The following is a 20543-nucleotide window of genomic DNA, read 5'->3' as shown; positions in this document are numbered from 1 at the left end:
AAGAAAAGCATGAGAGTAAGGTTATTAAAGTACAGTACGTTACATGCACCGAATCTCCCAGTTCTCGATGCAGGCTCTAGCAGAGGTGTTGCAGCTGCTGGTTAAAAGTCCTTATTGCACATCCTACGATCAGGATGGGTTCACAGGTCTTCCGGGCTCTTCAATCCCTGCAGTGCTGCCTCTGGGATGAAGTGCTGAGCTGAGAACAAAATGGCATCGACCACATGGCCTCTTTATACTCCTTCCTGGCCTCTTCTTGTATGCAGCAAGTCACCTGGTCAGAGGCCAATCTCTATGTTCCCTGCTGGCTGCCCTCAGGTGACAAACCCCATTCTTTGGGTGTGTCCATAGCCTATTGAGAGTCATTGTTCCACAGGGCTTTGCTACTCAGCCTGTCCATAGCTATGCTTAACCACATTCACAGAAATATTCAGCTTCCACACAGATTACAGATTCCTACCTACACACATAGACATTATACACTCACACACATAAATAGCGTACATAAGATCAACAAACAATAATCTCCCATTCAATACCCCACATGGCTCCCCCCACACCAATTTCTGGGGCCAACACCCCCACCTAGGGGTGCAGCAGCGATCTGGCTGCTTCCCTCCAATTCAGCAACGTGACACCTTCAGCGTTGTTGCTCTTCTCCAGCTTCTTTCTCCAGCATCCCTGCACGGCAGCGCGCTAGTGCGGAGTCCATCGGAGCAGTCTCTGGGCTGTGTGCTCTTGGCCCTGGCAGTGCCTGAGCGGCTGTGCCGCCCTTGTGCACACTGGGCACCGCCCGTGCCAGCGGGAGGAGTGCCGCTCAGGAGAAGAGGTTCCGTCCCAGGGCACCGCTGGTGTGAGCGAGGGCCTCGTGCCTGTCATGCTGCTCTGAGAGCCGCTCTGGGGGACGCGCTCCTGAGCCCTGCGAGGACACAGAGGTGGTATCTGCACCTGCACACGTGAGCCGCAGATGGCTGCCTGTGGGCCCCGGGGAGAGCTGCCACGTGTTCACAGCCGTGCCGGTCCCTGCCCTCACGTGCGCGGCCGTGGGTACCCGCAGAGAGACCTCAGGCCCTGCTCGTACGCGGGGCGCAGTGTCTGGACTCCCCTGCCCCCGGCTGGCTCTTGGGGCAGACTCTTCAGTGTGCCCTGCCATAGCGGGGGGTTTGAAACATTCGCCACGGAACCCACCTGTCGAGCCCTCCCCAGTCCCTGGCAGTGGTGGGGCTGCGTTTCCCGTGGAATAGCGGAGGCGGGAGAGGCTGGCACGTGGGCATCGCCTTTCATAGAATAATCATAGAATAATAGGACTGGAAGGGACCTCAAGAGGTCATCGAGTCCAGCCCCCCGCCCTCAAGGGCCTTTGGCTCTGGGCAGCCTGGCCGGGGTCCGGCCTGAGGCGGAAGGGCTTGTCGCTGCCGAGCTGTCTCACAGCTCTGTTGCCACAGCTGTGGGGCGAGTCCCAGCCAGACCTGGAGTCCGCCCGTGGGGCCTGGACAGCTCCGCAGCCCCGCCTTGCCCGACGGCGCAGAGCCGGCTGCTCGTAGCCATGTGCTGAGTGCTTTCCCTGACAGCCCTGCCTCCGGCGCCCACGGCCACCAGAAGTGGATCGGCTGAGCCCGGTTGAAGCCCCTTTCTCCGTAGCCAGGCTCAGCCCAAGCGCTGCTGCAGCGCACGCTGGGTGGGGTGGGTCGGGCCCCGGGGCGGCAGTAGCACCTTTATCGGGCCCTCCGGGGACCCTGCCGTAAGAACTGCCTGCTGCCAGGCTCCGGCCGGGCTGCGCGTGGGCCTGGCAGTTGACCCCCGTTGGGTGGATGAGGCGGCCGAGGGCTTTCCGGGAGGCCTGTCTCTACGTTTTGGGTCCTGCGGCGATGGGGACCTGCTGATGGTGAGGTGCAGCCCCTCAGGGTCCAGCCTCCTGGCCAGGACGAAAACAGCTCGCTAGAACTGCGGGGTTTAGTTGTGTGGGGTCACCCGGCGAACTAAGGGCCAGAGTGCCTCCCCGCAGAAGGGTCATGCTGCCAGCTGCGTCTCCCAGCCTCCGTCCTGCGGCAGAGCGAAGGGGTGGCGTATCTCATGGACTGGAGGCGCTGCGGGGAGAGTGCTGGCCTTCGAGTGCTGGTTCCACAGCACGAGGCAGGTCTAGGTGGGACCAGCGCTCCTACCACGGCCAGGCAGCCAGGGGTTTGGCCTTGGCCTGGCCCCACACAAGCACGATGCCTTCTGGAGAGATGGACGCCCAAAAAGACTCTGGTGTTGGTCCGGAGACGCTGCAGGACCTCGTCTTGCCAGGGAAGCCCTGCTGCGGCCGCTCTCCGGAAGGGACGCCGACCGAGGCTGCTGCTGTTCCTGGCTCGTCCGCACCCTGCTGCCGCCGAAGCATTGCGCACCGGGCTACGCGCCAGGGCTCGCATCAGGCCGTGTCTCCATGGCCGCCCTCGCTCTGGCTGCTGAGACGCCGAGCCCGAGCCCCAAGTGCATGGCGCTGAGCACGGGCCTCGCAGCGCACCGGGCTCTGGAACGCGTCTGTCCCCCATAGTCTGGGGCTGTGCGTTGCCAGGACGGGTCCCAGGTCTTCCATGCTGCTAGAGGGAATGTTTGAATGGCCGATCCCCCGCTGGAACCTGTGGCCGCGTTCCACGTGCGCCTGCCTAACCCAGCCCCGACACTGCCCCGCGGCTCCTCTGCTGTAGGCCTGCCGGTAAAGCAAGTCCTGAAGGATCTTGGCTCTCACAGCGGCTCCCCCAGTGGAAGCACAGTCCCTGGCCTGGCAGCTCTGCACCTGTTCCTTAGTAGCAGAAAGGTGGCCACGTGGGCCTGCGTTCTCGGCAACCTCTCCGTGCCCTGCCCCTCCGACTTCAGCCCTGCTCTGCCGCACTGCCTCCCTGCCACGGCTTGCCCGGCCCGGCCCGAGCCGGATCCAATCTGGCCTGAGGGCTGCAAGCTTTGCCTGGGCTCCGCACCCTGCCCGGTGTCAGCCTTTCCTGCCTGCCGCCGGAAGCAATCATAGAATCATAGAATAATAGGACTGGAAGGGACCTCGAGAGGTCATCGAGTCCAGCCCCCCGCCCTCAAGGCAGGACCACGCTCCGTCTACACCATCCCTGACAGATGTCTATCTAACCTGTTCTTAAATATCTCCAGAGAGGGAGATTCCACCACCTCCCTTGGCAATTTATTCCAATATTTGACCATCCTGACAGTTAGGAATTTTTTCCTAATGTCCAATCTAAACCTCCCCTGCTGCACTTTAAGCCCATTACTCCTTGTCCTGTCCTCAGAAACCAAGAGGAACAAATTTTCGCCTTCCTCCTTGTGACACCCTTTTAGATATTTGAAACCCGATATCATGGCCCCCCTTAATCTTCTTTTTTCCAAACTAAACAAGCCCAGTTCATGAAGCCTGGCTTCATAGGTCATGTTCTCTAGACCTTTAATCATTCTTGTCGCTCTTCTCTGTACCCTTTCCAATTTCTCCACATCTTTCTTGAAATGTGGCGCCCAGAACTGGACACAGTACTCCAGCTGAGGCCTAACTAGTGCAGAGTAGAGCGGCAGAATGACTTCACGAGTTTTGCTTACAACACACCTGTTGATACAACCTAGAATCATATTTGCTTTTTTTGCAACAGCATCACACTGTTGACTCATATTCAACTTGTGGTCCACTATGACCCCTAGATCCCTTTCCGCCATGCTCCTTCCTAGACAGTCGCTTCCCATCTTGTATGTATGGAACTGATTGTTCCTTCCTAAATGAAGCGCCCCAGCAAGGGGGCTGCGCGGGGGTGAGCCGTCGCTTCCGCCGCTGTCCCACTGGCCTCGCTCGGCGCTATATTCTTAGCGTACCAGCACACCACACAGAATCGGCTGCTTTTTCCTCCAGCCAGTGCTTTTCAACCCTGGGTCCCGGGGGACCCACGTCGCCTGAGATTTCTAAAGGCACCCCCGTCCCGCTGACATTTGCTACGGGTCTTCTCTTGACAGAAGGCGAAGAGCCCTGTGTTCGGCCCCTGAACGGTGTCGGGAAGCTGAGCCCAGAGCACTTGCTCGTGCTTTGAAATCCTCGCCCAGTTCATGTGGGGGATGGGCTGCTTGGGGCCACAGGTGTGCTGTTCCGCTCACAGAGCTTTTGGCATGGCCAGGCCGGAGGAGGAGCTGGGTTATTGCTAAATAGACAGATGCTCCCCAGAGAACGTTTTCCCTCTGGAAGGTAACACAGTTAGGAGTCAGGCCTTGAGATGGGAATGTTACAGCCCCTGGGAAAGACACGGTGCCGTGGTGACACTTGCCCTCTCGAGTTCACACGGTTACCTGCTGGCTCCTTGGCCTGGGCCTGGCTGGGGGGAGCTGTGACGGAACTAAAAATCTGTCTCCAGGCTGCCAACAGCAAAGCCCGGGAGCTTGCCCCGGTCTCGTTTCCAGGGGCGCTGTCAAAGTGAGTGGGACACCGACACCCTTTGCTCTTGCACACTGCCTGCGGGGAGCCGGGCTGCTCTGTGGCTACAAAACCAGCCAGGAGTCCTGGGCCCCGGAGAGACCAAGAGGCTTCCACCGCCGTGGTAAAGCGTGTGCCCCAATAGCTCTTCCCCCGCGGTGCCCCAGGCCTCCAAAGCAGGTGCAGTGAATGCCGGATCATACAGGTCTTTCCTGTAGTTTACGGGCGCAGCAGCCGCCGGTGCCAGGACTGCTGCAATTGCACTTTGCAGGCGCAGCTCTTACGGTTCCTGTCCCGCGCAGGGACTCTGTGCTGACGGGCTGGCAGGCCCAGATGCTGCAGTAGTGGATTGTCACATCCAGGCAGTTGGTGTGTTAACGCATTCACAGCCTGCTTTTGGAACCGCGACTCCGCTACCTGCGTGTTCCCAGCCGTTCCGGCATCCCATTCAAAGCTCCGTGTTCAGCCTGTTTTCCTTTGAAAATCTGTTTCCTCCCTCCCTCTCCAACTGGATCTTCCCCCAAGCGTGTCTGCTGGCCACGAGATGACTCCAGCGCGCTCTCCGGCACAGAGGAGAACTTCCCGTGTTCCTGAAGTGACTGACCCACCCTGGAAGAATGCACGTGCCGGCAGAGCCTCTGCCTGGAATTGAGGGCGCCTGTCGGGAGGTGCTGGACAAGGGTCACTTTCCCAACTTAAAGTGACGTAAGGTCAGAAATTCCCAGAGCTGTGACTTCCACAAGCATATCTGGAGAACGTCGCCCTGTAAAACTGGAGCCCCTCCGGTCGGCACCGGCGCTCTCTTCTTTCACCACTCTCCAGCGGCCGGCCGCAGCTCCCCACTGGCTCTCGGCAGCCCAGGGCCGGCCCATAATATTTTGGCATCTGAGGCGGGGAGCTCAAATGTCCTCTGGCTTGGGCCAGCACTTTGCAAGGTCTCGATTCTGCCTCCTTCCTGGTCCACTCCCCTCGGGGCTGCTCAGCCACCTACACAGGCCCCAGCAGACAGTGTTCTACACCCTGGGCCCTAGTGCCCCCCGGTCTGGCACCTGGGCATTCGCCTCAGGGTAAGGCCAGCCCTGTGTCATCCCAACCTCCTGCACCTTCCGGCTCCAGGGTGAGATACCAACAGCTTGTCCTGCTCTGCGGGCCAGTTTGCCTCCTCCGAACGCAGGCGCAGATACAGCTCGCGAGATACAGCTCAGAAATAGCCCCCCCAGGTCCTCGTACAGGCTGGGACTCGCAGGGGCTCTGGCCTGATGGGGAAGGCTGTTATCACGGGGAGCGGGGGATGAGTGGACAGAACTGGGCTTGGCCTGAAATCGTAACCTAGATTTTCGGGGCTGCCGCAGCTTTCAAGTTGCCATGTTGCAGCATGGAAGAGGGCTTTGCCTCTGTTCTCAGCCCCCGCCTGGGGGTGGTGTGAGCCTGGAATGGCCGACAAGGCCACAGGCATTCCCCTTGTTTTACTGCCCAGGTGTCTGCTTCGCTGCGGTGCCCGCCGGGGCGGGACAGGTGGCCTTTTGGGGGCAGACTCTCCAGGCAGGCGGCGCCCTGAGGGGATGGGTCTCTGGTGTGGGCTTCACTCCGGGTTTGCTTTGGGGGCACAGAGATTCAGCTGCATTAACCTTTGCAACCCAACCCTCAGTGCTGCAGATTTCCTGTGTGCGTGTGCGCCCTCGGGGGAGAGAACGAGCAGGGGGGCTGGGACCAAGGGAGATTGGGGGGGGGCGTGGGAGCGGTGGGAGATGGGGAGGACGAGCGGGGGAGGACGAGTGGGGGGGCTGGGGTCATAGGAGATGGGAGGGGGGAGCTGGGACCGTGGAAGCGGCAGGAGATGGGCGGTGGGAGCTGGGGAGGACTTGTGGGGGGGCCATTGACCTCTCAGCGGCAGGAGGCAGAGGCGGCCCTGCCGTGTCCGGGCTGGCAGAAGCCAGCGCGCCCGCCCCTGGAAGCAGCGCGTTAGGCTCCGGTGGCGCCCGGGCCGGCTGGCTGGCTGGCTGGCTGGGAAGGGATTTGCAGGGGCTCTGCGTGCATGCGTGGCGGCCGGAGGAGGGATGAAGAAGTGTTCCAATTAGCCAGTGAGACAGCTGAGCCTAAGGCGTTGCTAGGCTACGGAGGCGCACGGGCCTCCCTGTGCATCCCTCCTCCCTGTGGAAGAAAAGCGTCGGCTCCGTCCCTGGTGCTGTGCCTGGCTCCAAGGGCCGCGAGGACCTCGGCGAGGGGAGGGGAGATCCAGAAGTGATGATGTAATGAGGCGCCGGGGCGGCGGTGGGAGAAGGGAGTGTGGCGAGGATGGCCCCGCGCCCCAGCGCCCCGGAGTCCTGCTAACCAGCGGTGTCCTGGGCTCCCGGAGAAGCGGGGCTGGATTCTCGGGGTCCCGCTGGCAGAGGAAAGGAAAAGCTGCAGCCATTTGCAAGTGCTGCTGGGCAGACTGCATGAGAGACTCGTCGCAGGGAGCTGCATTGTTGTGATTGAATGTTTAACGCTCTCTCTCTGCCTCTCTCTCTCTCTGCCTCTCCTCTGTCTTTTCCGCAATGATGAGGCAGGCCCCGGCAGCACGGAAGGTACAATCCGCGGTAGCCACGTGACTGTTGTTAACGCTGCTTCCCAACGATTTTGGTTGCTTTTGTGTGTGTGTGACGACTGCAGAGCTGTCATGCCGAGTCTCCCACTCGGTTTCGAGGTGTCTGGGGGGCAGGGCGGGTGGATGCAATGGAATCGAGTGTCTAGTCTTTGGAGTTTGTGTTCCCGTCCTGTTTCCATTTCACCTGGCAGCCAGCTGCTTGTGTTGCATGCAGTGCCTCTGCTCGCAAATCAGAGGGCAGGGGTCTGGCGTTCCCCTTGCATGCTAATAATAGTTTGTGTGTCCCTCCCGAGCCGTGCGGGCTGACTGCCTTGCTGCTTTTCACCTGTGCTTTACCAATTTCAAATGAGGATGGAAACGAGGATTTTCTATAGTTTCTGTAGGGTACAGTGTGGATGTTTGGTCTCTGGGTGGCCTTACGTGTGTGCGTAACCGGGATGTCCGGTTCCTGCTCTAACGGGCACTAGGAGGCTTTACGCCTGGTCTGCTAGAAATCGGTGAAAACCAGACATGGCCCGGAAGCCTGTGGACGGCGCTCCCTGCCACTCGGAGAGCTTTGGCTGCAGCAGACAGAAGGTGTTTTCTTCCAGTAACTGCACCTGGCGGATGGAGCCTTAAGCTGACGTGAGGGAGAGCCCCACTGCACTGTGGCAATTAACGTAACAGCCCTTTTTAATCCCTTCCACACACTAAATCCGTGCCGCTCCTGCGGACAGGCGGGAGCCAAGGCTCATGCTGCTCCGTCCCTAGTGATTGCACGGGGGCCAGGGCCAGCTTGCACGGCAGCCGGGGAGCTGGGGTCTTCCCTCGCTACTGGGTTGACGTGCAGTTTCCCTGTATCACAACTTCTCTCGTGCGGTTGCTCTGCAGTGAGCTGCTTCTGCGCCAGTGCGCGGGCTCTGCACCGGGGCCACGGGCCGCTGACGGGGGCTGTAAGGTCTCGGCACTGCCCAGAGCGTGAGGCTGCCACGCAGAGCCAGCGAGGGGGCCCTGAGCTCGTGTGACGGGAGAATGGGGCAGCCTGGGGTCACGCAGCATGTACGTGGAACCTGGGCTGGGCTCTGGCCCAGGCGCTGCCCTCCCGGAGGGCTCGTGTCCTGCGATCCCTGTGCCAGCAGGGCTCCTCGCAGTGTGGGGCCACGAACCAGTTCCAGCCCGGAGCCCCCCACTGTGTGCTGGGATAACTCGGCCACGCCTGCCGCTCTTAGTGCCCAGAGAATGGTGCAGCACCCCCACCGCTGCCAGCCTGCAGCCCTGCTCTCCTGGCCCACAGCGCGGCCAGCCTGCTCCCGGGGGAATGGTGGGGCCTGGGACCAGGAGCCTGGGAGCTGCTCCTTCCCTCGTGCGCTGGGAGTGCTCTTCCGGCCGTTGGTAGCTAGCCGGTGGCTCTCCTCACGTCTGCTGCCAGTGAGGTTTGCCCAGCGTGGGAGCTTCTCTGGAGGGTCCCCGGCACCTCTCTTGCTGTTGAACGTGGCCTGGAGGCTCATGCGCATGACGCAGGCGCGCTCAGGGCCGCTGGCGGCCGGATGCTCCCGCGAGCGCCAGGATCTCGAGCCGTCTCCAAGGTCTGCGCTGGGCTGGAACTGGACTCCAGCGAGCTGTAGGACAGGCTGCCCGGCGCTTTCCTAGCAATGACTGTGTCTCCTGGAGTGCCACCTCCTCTCTGTTCGTGGCCATACCGATCCGCCCTTCCCCCCGCACTCCCGGGGCACTCGACTGGCTGGAGGCGCCCAGACCTAGTTGGCTCTGCTCCTTCGACCCCCCAGGAGATGTCTGCGCTGCAGCCTGGCGCAAGACTCCCAGCCCAGGTACTCGCCCTCCTGCGCTAAAAATAGCAGCCCGGTGGTTGCGGGCTGGGCTGGCGCTCGGGCGAGGGAGCTGCGGCCGGAACGGTCGTGAGAAGAACGGAGCAGTGTTCTGCAGGGCCACCCCCACCCCCACCCAGGCAGCATCGGGACGTCGCTTCATGCCTGGGAGGCCAGCGACCCACAGTTAGGACCGGCATCTGCAAGTGAGCTGTGCCTGGGGCCGGCGCCTCGGCTGTAGCCTCGGCACAAATCCGGGCAGGCGGGCAGAACCGAACGGCCGACCTTGGCATCGAACTAGGCCGAGCTGGCCCCGGAGACACCGCCCAGGATTCCAAGTGGGACTGGCGGACCAAGTCGCGCTGGCGCTCCCGGGGGCAGGCTGGAGGCGAGCGGCTCCCCTCCTCCGGGCCCCTGGCTGCTGGAGCCGAGGGATTCGGCAACCCCTGCGTCTGTGGATCGGCAGCGTGAAGCCAGCAGAGCAAGCAGCACGAACGTATTTTTCAATGAGCAAAGTTGGTTGCCAGTGTAAAATATTCCAGCCGCTGGCTACTGATTAGTGTCAAGGACCAAGAAGTCCTGCTCACAGCCTCGTGTCAGCCAGAGCCCGTTCAGCTAGCGTGCCCCGGCTGGCTGGGACTCGCCATCCAAAGTGGGCCGGGGGCCGTGTTCGAAGCAAGTAGAGACTTTGGGGAGTTCCTCTTCGCCATGCTGGGCTTGGCAGGGAGCGAGACGGCTCAGCGTGCCCGGATTGCTAACCCCTGGGGAGGGAGCAGGGCTGCTTGACGGAAGCTCCTCTACAGCTCCCCTCCCCTCCTCCTCCAGGGCGGGTCAGTGCTGTCGGGTCACCACGTGAAATCTTAGCAGTTGCACAGTGATCGGTAGCCCCTGGGGGCGGGGCCGGCCCCACCCCGAGGAGCCCCCTGCCTCAGAGGCAGCAGCGCGGGATGGCAGGGGCGCCAGTCTGCGAGGGCAACCAGTTTCAAAACCAGCTCCCCTCGCGGCTGGCTGCCCGGCCCCGCGCTGGTACCTCTGATACAGAGTCAGCAGCACAAGGTGGCAGCAGCCCCTGTCCGGGGGGTCTGAGCGCCCCACAGACCGGGGCTGTCCCTGTGGGGCGCCTCTCTCCCCCCCCCCCCCGCTTCTGCCTCTGATAGCCGCACCAAGCGAGGGGCCAGGGGGGTGGTATCACGGAGACAGTGCTGGGCAGAACCAGCTTTTAAACCAGCTCCCTCCGGCACTAGCTCCTGCTCCTCCCTCCTTGCTGCCTCTGCTACGAGGCAGCGGACAAGACTAGCTGCGAAGCCCAGGCTCCGGGTCACTCGTGTGGTGGACGGTACGTCGGCGTCCCCGGCGGCAGCGGACAGTGCGTCGGGTTCTCAGGCGTTCTGCAGCAGGAGGTTTCTTGTGGACGTTTGAAGGACTCTGGACGCCCTCGCATCCTGCCCTCCCCGCCAGACTCCCCGGATGAGTGGGCTGTGGAGCAGGAGCGTGCTCTGGAGGGCGCACACCTCTCCCTTCGGCGGAGCAGCCAGCCAGAGTTCCACCCTCCAGGGCGAATTGGGAGCAAAGTGGCTCAGCCGCAGGCCAGGTGCCGGAAGGGGCCTGCGTTCCAGGGGGTGTCACCGGATTGTTCTGTGCAGGTCGCACGGTGACCAGGAATGAGACTCGGACCCCTCGCTACCAGAGTCCTCTGCACACGAGCCCCTCGCCCCGGTACGCGTGGGGAGCCGTGCCTGGCTCGCGGGCAGGCCGTACGCTGGCCATGGCTGTGCTCCTGGCAGCCGCCTTCCTCTTGCCAGCCAGTGGGGGTAGAGTGCGGGGGCTGGGCCTCGCGTGGCCTGCTGTGGCCCTGCTGACCACCAGGCTGCCTGGCGGCATGTGACCGTTTAATGCTGGGGCGGGGAGGGAACCTTTTCTGGGGCGGGGCTGCTGACCCCCAGGCAAGTAGATTTGTGTGCACCAGCCCCACAGCGGGATAGTGGGGGGCTGGATCCGGGCCAGCCGGGGGCTGCAGGTCCCCAAGCCTGCTCTGATGGGAGAGGACAGCCAAGCGTGAAAGGCCTCTGGGGGAGACGGGAGGTGTGGCTCTCCTTGTCCCAGGAGCCCAAGGATGGGGAACTGCATGCCCCCTGACTCCCTGCGCCAGCGACCCAGTGTGACGGGACAGTCCTGGGCTGCAGTCGCCCCGCCCGGAGACGCTCGGGGTGGAATGTTGCTACTTGGTTGTATCCACATGTGAGATTCGTGAGACGGATGCGGGGCTGAACAGCCACCAGCCACGCTGCCGTGGGCAGCCTGTGGCCTGCGAGAGCGTTTGACTGGTGTCCATGGCAGGGCTGCCTCCCAGTGTTACTAGTGACCCACGCAGAGCCGCGGTGCAGGCGAGCCGGGCGCCGCCACCGAGTGGCGCCCCCTCCAAGCGCAGTGAGCAGAACTCCCCTCCCGCAGAGCATCTGGGCTGCGACCGGCCTTGCAGCCCGCGGAGACGGAGGGCCGCACGCTAGCCTCAGCTGCCCTTCGCTGGGCGACGGGGCTCGGTGCCCAACGGAAACGAACTTGCTGCCTCGGAGGCCTCTGCTGGAGATGAAGGTTCCCAAACTGCAGCACCTGTGGCAGTAACGCTGGGAGCAGAGCCCGCTTGGGCCTGCTGTTCTCTGGGCAGCCAGCAGCCCCCCCGGAGTGAAATCCAGGCTCCGGACGCGGAGAGCCCTGGGCAGTGCGACACTCATTTGGCGGGGGGCTCCTCCGGCTAAGCTGGCCCCCACGCCACGCCCTTCCCAGGGCTCTGTCCGCCACGGGATGGATCAGGGTGTGGGGGCCCAGAGACAGCAGGACATCCCACTGGCCCAGCGCCAGGCCCCTTGGCTCGTGCCGGAGGATTCTTTGCAGCCCTGCATCTGCCTGTTCAAGCCGGGGGAGGCCAGGGCTGGCGCTCCCCGTCAGCAGGGCCGGCCGGCTGCTCAGCAGAGCGCTGTGGCGAGGGGTTCTGTCCACTGGCGGTGCGCGTCCTCTGCCTCGGGGCTTGTCAGACGTATCCCGCGCATGGCTGGCGGGGAGCAGCGGGACAGTGGCCGAGGCAGAGCCTCTGGCTGGGGCGAGGTGAGCCGCCTCGGGCATGGGACGGGCCAGCCTGATGCGATGCGCACTAACAGCGGCAATGTCTCTGTTTCCTTTCCTTCCTTCTTTGCTGCATCTGCTGCTGCCGCTGCTGTCTGTGTGTCTGTTCCTGTCTCCTCTGTGTGAATGCTTCTCTGCCTCTGCTCCCGGTGCCCTCCAGACCACCGCCCGGCGGGCCAAGGTGAGAGCCAGCCCGTGGCCAGTGGGCATTGCTCGGGCTCCGTTCGCGGATCTGTGTCCGGCAGCCCCCCTGCCCGGAGTGCAGCCTGGGGCAGCCGCCTCCGGGGGGCCGGGCTAGTCCTCCGCTCGCCCGGATGGGTGTGGTGGAGTGTCCCGCCTCGGGGCTCGGATCGCCACTTGCCACTGGCGCGCCGCTCGGGCCAGCCCCGAGCCAATCTCGGCCCTCGGGCCGGTTCTCTGCTGCAAGGGGCGACCTGGCGTCATCTCCACCAGCCTCTAGTCGAGTGACCCGGGGCTTTGGCTGGCGCTGCCCAGAGCTGTTGTGCGACAGCCCGCTCCTCGCAGGGCGGGGGGCCGGGCTGGGCCCAGCCATGGGAGAGATGGGGTGGGGGAGGGAATATCTTGCACTGGACTGACTTCTATGGGTCACAGGACAAGCGTACGCGAGGCGGAGCTCATCTCTGGCTGGCCGGAGGGTCCGGGGAGTCTGGGGGGCGGAGCGCGTCTGTGGCCAGCTGGAGGGTCCGGGGGGCTCCGAGGGTCTGGGAAGCGGAGTGCGTCTGTGGCCAGCTGGAGGGTCCGGGGGGCTCCGAGGGTCTGGGGAGCGGAGCTCGTCTGTGGCCAGCTGGAGGGTCCGGGGGGCTCCGAGGGTCTGGGGAGTGGAGCTCGTCTGTGGCCAGCTGGAGGGTCCGGGGGGCTCCACGGTGCTTTCTTTCGCCAAGGCGAGGTGCCAGTGAAAGCTGCTGCCCCCCGCGTCTCCCTGCCCGGTCGCAGTGGTCCCTGGGTGGTGGGCTCTGCTGCAGGCTGAGCTCACGGGTGAGGAAGATGTTCGTTCACCTCAGTTTCTAGAAGGTTGCTCCACCTGGAGGCCCCGTCCAGGGCTCTGCCAATACAAAAACCTTGGGCCGTGCCTCTCAACAGCGTTTGTCCTTGTGGCAGTTACCCCCGTGGCCCTAGGGCAGCCTGGGGTCCCACCAGCTGGCTTCTGCTTTCAGGAGCCGACAGTCCAGCCAGTGCCACAGACTGCAGCCCCAGCCCCCCAAAGTCAATCCACTGGAGACCATCACTGCCCCTCAAAGGGTCCTTCCCTAGATGCCAAGGAGTAGCCCTGGGCCTCCGGGATCTAGAGAGGTCCCTGTGACGGACCAGGCCGGGTCTGGGCACCGCTGAGGGTGAATTGCTCAAATTCGGGGCTCTCTATAGCCCCCAGACTGGAGAGTTTCCCAACCAGGCCACACACCAGTCCCACCGAGCGCTTCAGCTGCCTGCCTGAAGCCTCGCGAGCAAAACCCCTCCGACACCCCAGCAATATCCGTGCCCCAAATGGCACCGGGCCTCATACACAGGTGGGGGGTCCTAGCACCCAATCCCACCTACCCCAAACAAGTTCTGTCCGGTTCCAAGAAACCAGCCCCAGATCCCTGGTCAATTTACCCTCTGGACCTTACCCACAAATCACGCTGGGCCAATCCTTTAGCATCCAACATCTAAAGGTTTATTACTACAATAAAGAAAAGCAGGAGAGTAAGGTTGTTAAGGAGAATACGTTACATGCATCGAATCGCCCAGTTCTTGATGCAGGCTCTAGCAGAGATGTTACAGCTGCTGGCTTAAAAGTCCTTGGTGCACATCCTATGCCAGGATGGGGCCACAGGTCTTCCCGGCTCTTCGATCCCTGCACTGCTGCCTCTGGGATGAAGTGCTGAGCTGAAGACCAAAATGGAGTCCACCACATGGCATCTTTATCCCTCCTTCCTGGTCTCTTCTTGGCTGCAGCAGGTCACCTGGCCAGCGGCCTATCCCTGTGTGCCCTGCTGTTAGCCCTTAGGTGTCAGGCCTCATTCTTGCGGTGTGTCCTTGGGCTGTAGAGGGCTATTGTTCCACAGGGCCTTGCTGATTAGCATGTCCATAGACTGAGCTGTGCCCATGGCTCAACCACATACAGAGAAACATTCAGCACTCACACAAAGTCCATGCTTATGACGTCACACACAGACATTATACAATCACATGAATAGCACATACACAATCGGCAGACAGTAAGCTTCTATTCGACACCTCACATGGCCCCTTTGTACCACTTCTGGGGCCAACACCCCCCCATGAGTGCAGAAGTGATATGGCTGCTCCCCTCAAAATCCAGTAACGTGACAGTCCCTGGGTACCCTGCCCGTGGCAGGCTGTGGCCCGGGCGGATCGCTGCTGCGGTGGAGGGGCGCAAGGGAGGGGCGGCTGCTGGGGTCCCCGTGGGACTGGGCGTCTAGGGTGGCTGGGGAGCCGGTGCCCCTGGCAAGAGGCTGCCCGTGTGGATCACCCCCCGGCTGCGGGAGCCACGCCGAGGATGCTCTGATGGGCTGGCGTGGAGAACTTGCGGTCACACGGGCCAATAGCGTCTGGCGGTCCAGAGTGAGCCGCGACCGCCAGCGCCTGTGCCAGAGAGCGGGGAGCAAGCACAGTGCGCATGGGCGGGGAATTGCCCTGCCCGCCGAGGGGACCGATTGACGGCACCGCCCCCCAGTTCATCTCCCTGGGCCTGGGCCAGCTGTGTGCACCCCAGCAGGAGTTACAGGGGCCGCCTGGGGCCTGTGGCCCTCGCTCGGTGTGCCAGGCGGGGCTGTGCGGAGCTGTGTGGCTGGCCCCGCCTAGGCGGCTTGCCGGGTTTGTCCAGGGGCAGGCGCGCTCCTCGCTCCCTCGTGTCTCTGTGTGACCGTTGCCACATGATAGCAACCCCCCCCCCCTTCATGTAGCGTGGCCTGGGGAGCTGCCCTGGGCTTCCCCAGCATAGGCCCATTGCCCTCGCCTAGTCTGAGCGCCTGCACGCCGCAGGGCCGGTCCTCTGTGCTCTGGCTTCCCAGCCCCTCTGCCGGGCGGAAGAGCCCCGCTCTCACCCGTGTGTTCCCCTGGGGCCAAAGCTCCCTTCCCCTGCCCCCCCCCCCAGAGCTCAGGCCGTTGGGTCTGAGCCTCCCGCTAGCAGGGCTACCGCCGGCGCTGCCCGTCCCCTCTGGCCGGAGCCGAGTGGGCTCTGCCGGCCACGTGGCAGCCCCTTCCCCAGGCAGTGCGTGGCTACAGCTGGGCCTCGCCCCTGGCTCCATCGCCCTGCCGGAAGGTCCCAGGTGTGCGTGGGGGCTGTGTTCTCGTCCCCAGCCCGGGCCCTGGCGGGTATAGCCTGTGCCACTGGGTCTGCAGGAATCGCCCTGCTGGGTTCACCGGGGCTGGACCCGCCCGGGCCGGGGAGGGGTTGCTTGAGTCACCCGGAGGCCAAGGGAGACGGAGGCGAGGGGCGGCAGAGCCTGCCCCAAGCAAGCGCTAGTCTGACTCCCCCGGCCGTGTTGTTTTGCAGCCTGCTCGGACGCCCACCTCCGCAGCATCCAGCGGCACGGCTGGGCCCTCCGGCTCGGCATCCGCCTCGGGGGGCGAGATGAGCAGCAGCGAGCCCAGCACCCCTGCCCAGACGCCTCTGGCGGCGCCCGTCATCCCGACGCCTTCCCTGACCTCGCCGGTGGCTCCCTGCGCCCCCTCCCCCACCAAGGTACCGTCTTTGCTTTGGGGGGTCTGGCCGGGGAGGGGGGACCGAGGCCGGGGACCCATCGCGCCCTCCCCACCCAGCACTCGTGTGGCTGCGCCTGGAATGCCCCGTTCAGGTCTGGGCACTGCCCTGAAAGCAGCACGGAGACCGGGGCTTGGGGCTGAGGTGCCTGTGCCGGGCCAGGCGCCCCCAGGACGGAGGTGAGGTGACTGAGCACACGGCTGCCTAGCTCCGGACAGCCAAGCACGGACCTCTCCGGTATCTCCGTCCGAGGAGCTGCAGGCCCAGGTCCCCCAGCTTGGAGCCAGGGCGAGGCCCACGGCTGGGCGGGGAAATGCAAAGAGCTTTCGGTTTGGGGGCCGTCCACACTGATCTCCTGCCTCGTGAGGGTGCTAGGCCCCTTCTCTGGCATGGGCCAGACTCTAGGGACTGTCATGTGGGGAGCAGCCCTGCCCTGGCCGCGAGGGACGCTGGGCGGTTTAATGGGTGTCTGTCATTACTGTCTAGAGCGGGGTGGGCAATAACCTTTGGTGGGGGGCTACTCCAAGGTTTTGGTAAGTGGTCAAGGGCTGCACTTTTCTGTGGAGGGAGTGTGGGGGTCTAGGGGGGGTGCGGGAGGGCGCCCGGGGGCGAGGGACTGTGGGGCGGGGTTAGGGAGGGCGCCCGGGGCGAGGGACTGTGGGGCGGGGTTAGGGAGGGGCGCCCGCGGTGCGAGGGACTGTGGGGCGGGGTTAGGGAGGGCGCCCGCGGGCGAGGGACTGTGGGGCGGGGTTAGGGAGGGCGCCTGCGGGCGAGGGACTGGGGGGGCGGGGTTAGGGAGGGGCGCCCGGAGGGCGAGGGACTGGGGGGGCGGGGTTAGGGAGGGCGCCCGGGGGGCGAGGGACTGGGGGGGGCGGGGTTAGGGAGGAGCGCCCGGGGGCGAGGGACTGGGGGGGGCGGGGTTAGGGAGGGCGCCCGGGGGGCGAGGGACTGGGGGGGGCGGGGTTAGGGTAGGTGCCGAATCACCAGGTGAGCAGGTGGAAAACCCCACATTAGTAGCAGCTGTTGAAACCGGGCTATGATCTGTGCCCCATGCTACAGAGGAAGGCGAAAAACCTCCAGGGTCTCTGCCAATCTACCCTGGAGGAAAATTCCTTCCCGACCCCAGATATGGCGATCAGCTAAACCCTGAGCATGTGGGCAAGACTCATCAGCCAGACACCCAGAAAGTTCTCTATAGCAACTCCTATCATCCCTCCATTGACCTATTTCCCACTGATAGTGAAAGGTCAATTACTTACCAAGATCCTGTTATCTCATCAAACCATCCCCTTCATAAACCCATCTAGTTTAATCTTGAAACCAGCTAGATCGTTTGCCCCCACTACTTCCCTTGGAAGGCCGTTCCAGAACCTCACTCCTCTAATGGTTAGAAACCTTCGTCTAATCTCACGTCTAAACTTCCGACTAGCCAGCTTATATCCATTTGTTCTTGTGTCCACATTGGTATTAATCTTAAATAATTCCTCTCCCTCCCTGGTATTTATCCCTCTAATATATTTAAAGAGAGCAATCATGTCCCCCCCTCAGCCTTCTTTTGGTTAAGGTAAACAAGCCAAGCTCCTTGAGTCTCCTTTCATAAGACAGGTTTTCCATTCCTCGGATCATCCTAGTGGCCCTTCTTTGTACCTGTTCCAGTTTGAATTCATCCTTCTTAAACATGGGAGACCAGAACTGCACACAGTATTCCAAATGGGGTCTCACCAATGCCTTGTATAATGGCACTAACACCGCCTTATCCCTACTGGAAATACCTTGCCTAATACATCCCAAGACCGTATTAGCCTTTTTCACGGCCATGTCACAATGGCGGCTCATAGTCATCCTATAATCAACCAGGACTCCGAGGTCCTTCTCCTCCTCCGTTACTTCCAACTGATGTGTCCCCAGCTTATAACTAAAATTCTTGTTATTAATCCCTAAATGCATAACCTTACACTTCTCACTATTCAATTTCATCCTATTGCTATCACCCCAATTTACAAGATCATCCAGATCTTCCTGTATGATATCCCGATCCTTTTCTGAATTGGCAATAGCTCCCAACTTTGTGTCATCCGCAAATTTTATCAGGACACTTCCACTTTTGGTGCCAAGATCAGCAATAAAAAGATTAAATAAAATTGGCCCCAAAACTGATCCCTGAGGAACTCCGCTAGTAACCTTCCTCCAACCCCGACAGTTCACCTTTCAATATAACCCGCTGTAGTCTCCCCTTTAACCAGTTGCTTATCCACCTCTCAACTTTCATATTAATCCCTATCTTTTCCAATTTAACCAATAATTCCCCATGTGGTACTGTACCAAATGCCTTACTAAAGTCGAGGTAAATTAGATCCACTGCATTTCCTTTATCTAAAAACTCTGTTACTTTCTCAAAAAAGGAGATCAGGTTGGTTTGTCACGATCTACCTTTTGTAAAACCATGTTGTAATTTGTCCCAGTTGCCATTAGCCTCAATGTCTCTAACTACTTTCTCCTTCAAAATTTTTTCCAGGATCTTACATACTACAGATGTCAAACTAACAGGCCTATAGTTACCCGGGTCGCTTTTTTTCCCTTTCTTAAAAATCAGAACTATATTAGCAATTCTCCAGTCAAATGGTACAACCCCTGAGCTTAGAGATTTATTAAAAAATTTTGCTAATGGACTTGCTAGTTCATGTGCCAGTTCCTTTAATATTCTTGGATGAAGATTATCTGGGCCCCCCGATTTACTCCCATTAAGCTGTTCAGGTTTGGCTTTCAGCTCGGATATGGTAATATCTACCTCCTTATCTTTAGTCCCATTTATTAACTTACCGGTATTTTTGCCTCCTGGTCGGGAAAAAAATTCAGAAAATACCGGACACCTGAAATGTGCTACAGTGTCCGGTGTTTTCTGGTTGTTTAGTTTTCCCTGCCAGGAGGTGAAAGTACTGGACACCTGGCAACCCCAGGACAACACTCAGCAATGGGGCCCAGCCCCCAGGTCCCTCCCGCATCCCCCCCCACACACACACCCCGCTTACCTGGTTCCACAGGGGCTTGTCTTGTGGCTGGAACAGAAAAACAAGATGGTCGCCGGCAAAAAAGCCTCTTCTTAAAGGGGCCATGCTGATTTTTAATTTTTTTTTTTTTTTTATTGCTGTCGGGGGCCCTGTTTTTGCTCAACAACTTCTGTTGTTTTCTCAACAGAATATTTTTCCCGGTGTTTGTTTGTTTGTTTGGCGGGCGGGGGGGGTGTGGTTCGGTATTTTTGGTTAAACCGTCTGGCAACCCTAGTCCCGTGGGGCAGTGAATCTCAGGGGCTTCATCCCGGCTTTTAGGGGATGCGATTGTTCCGAGGGCGTTGGCGGGGCTGCTCGGGTTGGGAGGCGGGGCAGGCTTTCCTTGCCGGCCAGCCTCGGCCCCGCTCACTCCCGTTGCCCCGGCGCAGGAGGAGGAGAACCTGCGTGCTCAGGTGCGAGACCTGGAGGAGAAGCTGGAGACGCTGAAGCTGAAGCGCAGTGAGGACAAAGCGAAGCTGAAGGAGCTGGAGAAGTACAAGATCCAGCTGGAGCAGGTGCAGGAGTGGAAGAGCAAAATGCAGGAGCAGCAGGCTGACCTCCAGAAACGCCTCAAGGAGGCCAGACGGGTGAGCCCCGCGCAGGGCGGGCCCAGGCTGCTGGACTGCTGGAGCACAGCCTGGGGAGTTCGGAGACTCAGACTCTGAGCCCCGGGGCGGGCAGAGCCCTCAGCAGGCAGGGAGCCCAGCCCCAACTCAACCAGCCCAGCCAGGGCTTTGTCCAGCCGGGGCTCCAACACCCCTAGGGATGAGATCCCCCCTCCCCAGGGAGCCCAGCCCCAACTCAACCAGCCCAGCCAGGGCTTTGTCCAGCCGGGGCTCCAACACCCCTAGGGATGAGATCCCCCCTCCCCAGGGAGCCCAGCCCCAACTCAACCAGCCCAGCCAGGGCTTTGTCCAGCCGGGGCTTCAACACCCCTAGGGATGAGATCCCCCCTCCCCAGGGAGCCCAGCCCCAACTCAACCAGCCCAGCCAGGGCTTTGTCCAGCCGGGGCTCCAACACCCCTAGGGATGAGATCCCCCCTCCCCAGGGAGCCCAGCCCCAACTCAACCAGCCCAGCCAGGGCTTTGTCCAGCCGGGGCTTCAACACCCCTAGGGATGAGATCCCCCCTCCCCAGGGAGCCCAGCCCAGCGCTTCCCCCCCGCCAGGGACATGGTTGTCCCTAAGATCCAGCCTGCCTCCCCCGAGTCCCTCGCTTGTATCTTGATACGGCCGCCCGCAGACGCGTGGACTCCCCCACGGCCTGTCCTTCGGCGAGGTGCGGGCCCTGGCGCTACCGGGAGCAGCCGTCGGCTCTGCCGGCTGGGGAGGGATTTCTCAGCCCAGGCTTGTCTACTGCCTGGGGCCTTGCAACGGGCCCCTTTTGTCTGGCTGCGACGAAAGCTCCTGCCGGGCCGTGGCCCCGCCGGGCTGGAGAGGGCTGGGTCCACATCCTGCCTTTAGAGCAGTGAGCCAGCGGGCAGGCTGCCCGGTGTGGCGTGGCCCCGTCAGCTTCCTCGGGGGCCCAGGCCCGAGGCCAGGGTCAAACCCGCGCCGTGGGCATTCCCCGGCAGCCAGTGTGGGACTGGCACGCCTGCCTCTCGCCGGCTGCCACGGTGCACTGGGGGGCCGGCCCTGCCCCCACCTGCAGCCGGCCGGGAGGGTTATTGGGCCCAGGGACCCCAGGTAGCGTGAGATCCACGTGAGCACAGGGACCCAGGGCAGGGCCGGCCCTTCTCTCCTCCTAACCCAGCTGAAACCGACTCGTCCCCCAGCCTGGGGCAGCCCCACCTGCCCTCTGTCTCCCTGCCCTGGCAGGTCTC

The 20543-nt window shown here is 61.9% G+C and overlaps 1 protein-coding gene across 1 annotated transcript in view; it reads left to right on the top strand.

The window, feature by feature from the left end:
- DCTN1 (dynactin subunit 1) overlaps positions 1 to 20543 on the top strand; it is a 129909-nt gene that overhangs the window by 70044 nt on the left and 39322 nt on the right. The window contains 3 exon segments of the mRNA XM_075916079.1: positions 12108 to 12128; positions 15468 to 15656; positions 19111 to 19308. Coding sequence (XP_075772194.1) covers positions 12108 to 12128; positions 15468 to 15656; positions 19111 to 19308 — 408 coding nt within the window.

The sequence above is a fragment of the Pelodiscus sinensis genome, unplaced genomic scaffold (genome assembly GCF_049634645.1).
Source record: "Pelodiscus sinensis isolate JC-2024 unplaced genomic scaffold, ASM4963464v1 ctg76, whole genome shotgun sequence".
Lineage (NCBI taxonomy): Eukaryota > Metazoa > Chordata > Testudines > Trionychidae > Pelodiscus > Pelodiscus sinensis.
Note: the sequence above shows the minus strand (reverse complement) of the source record. Positions and strands in the feature narration are given on the sequence as shown.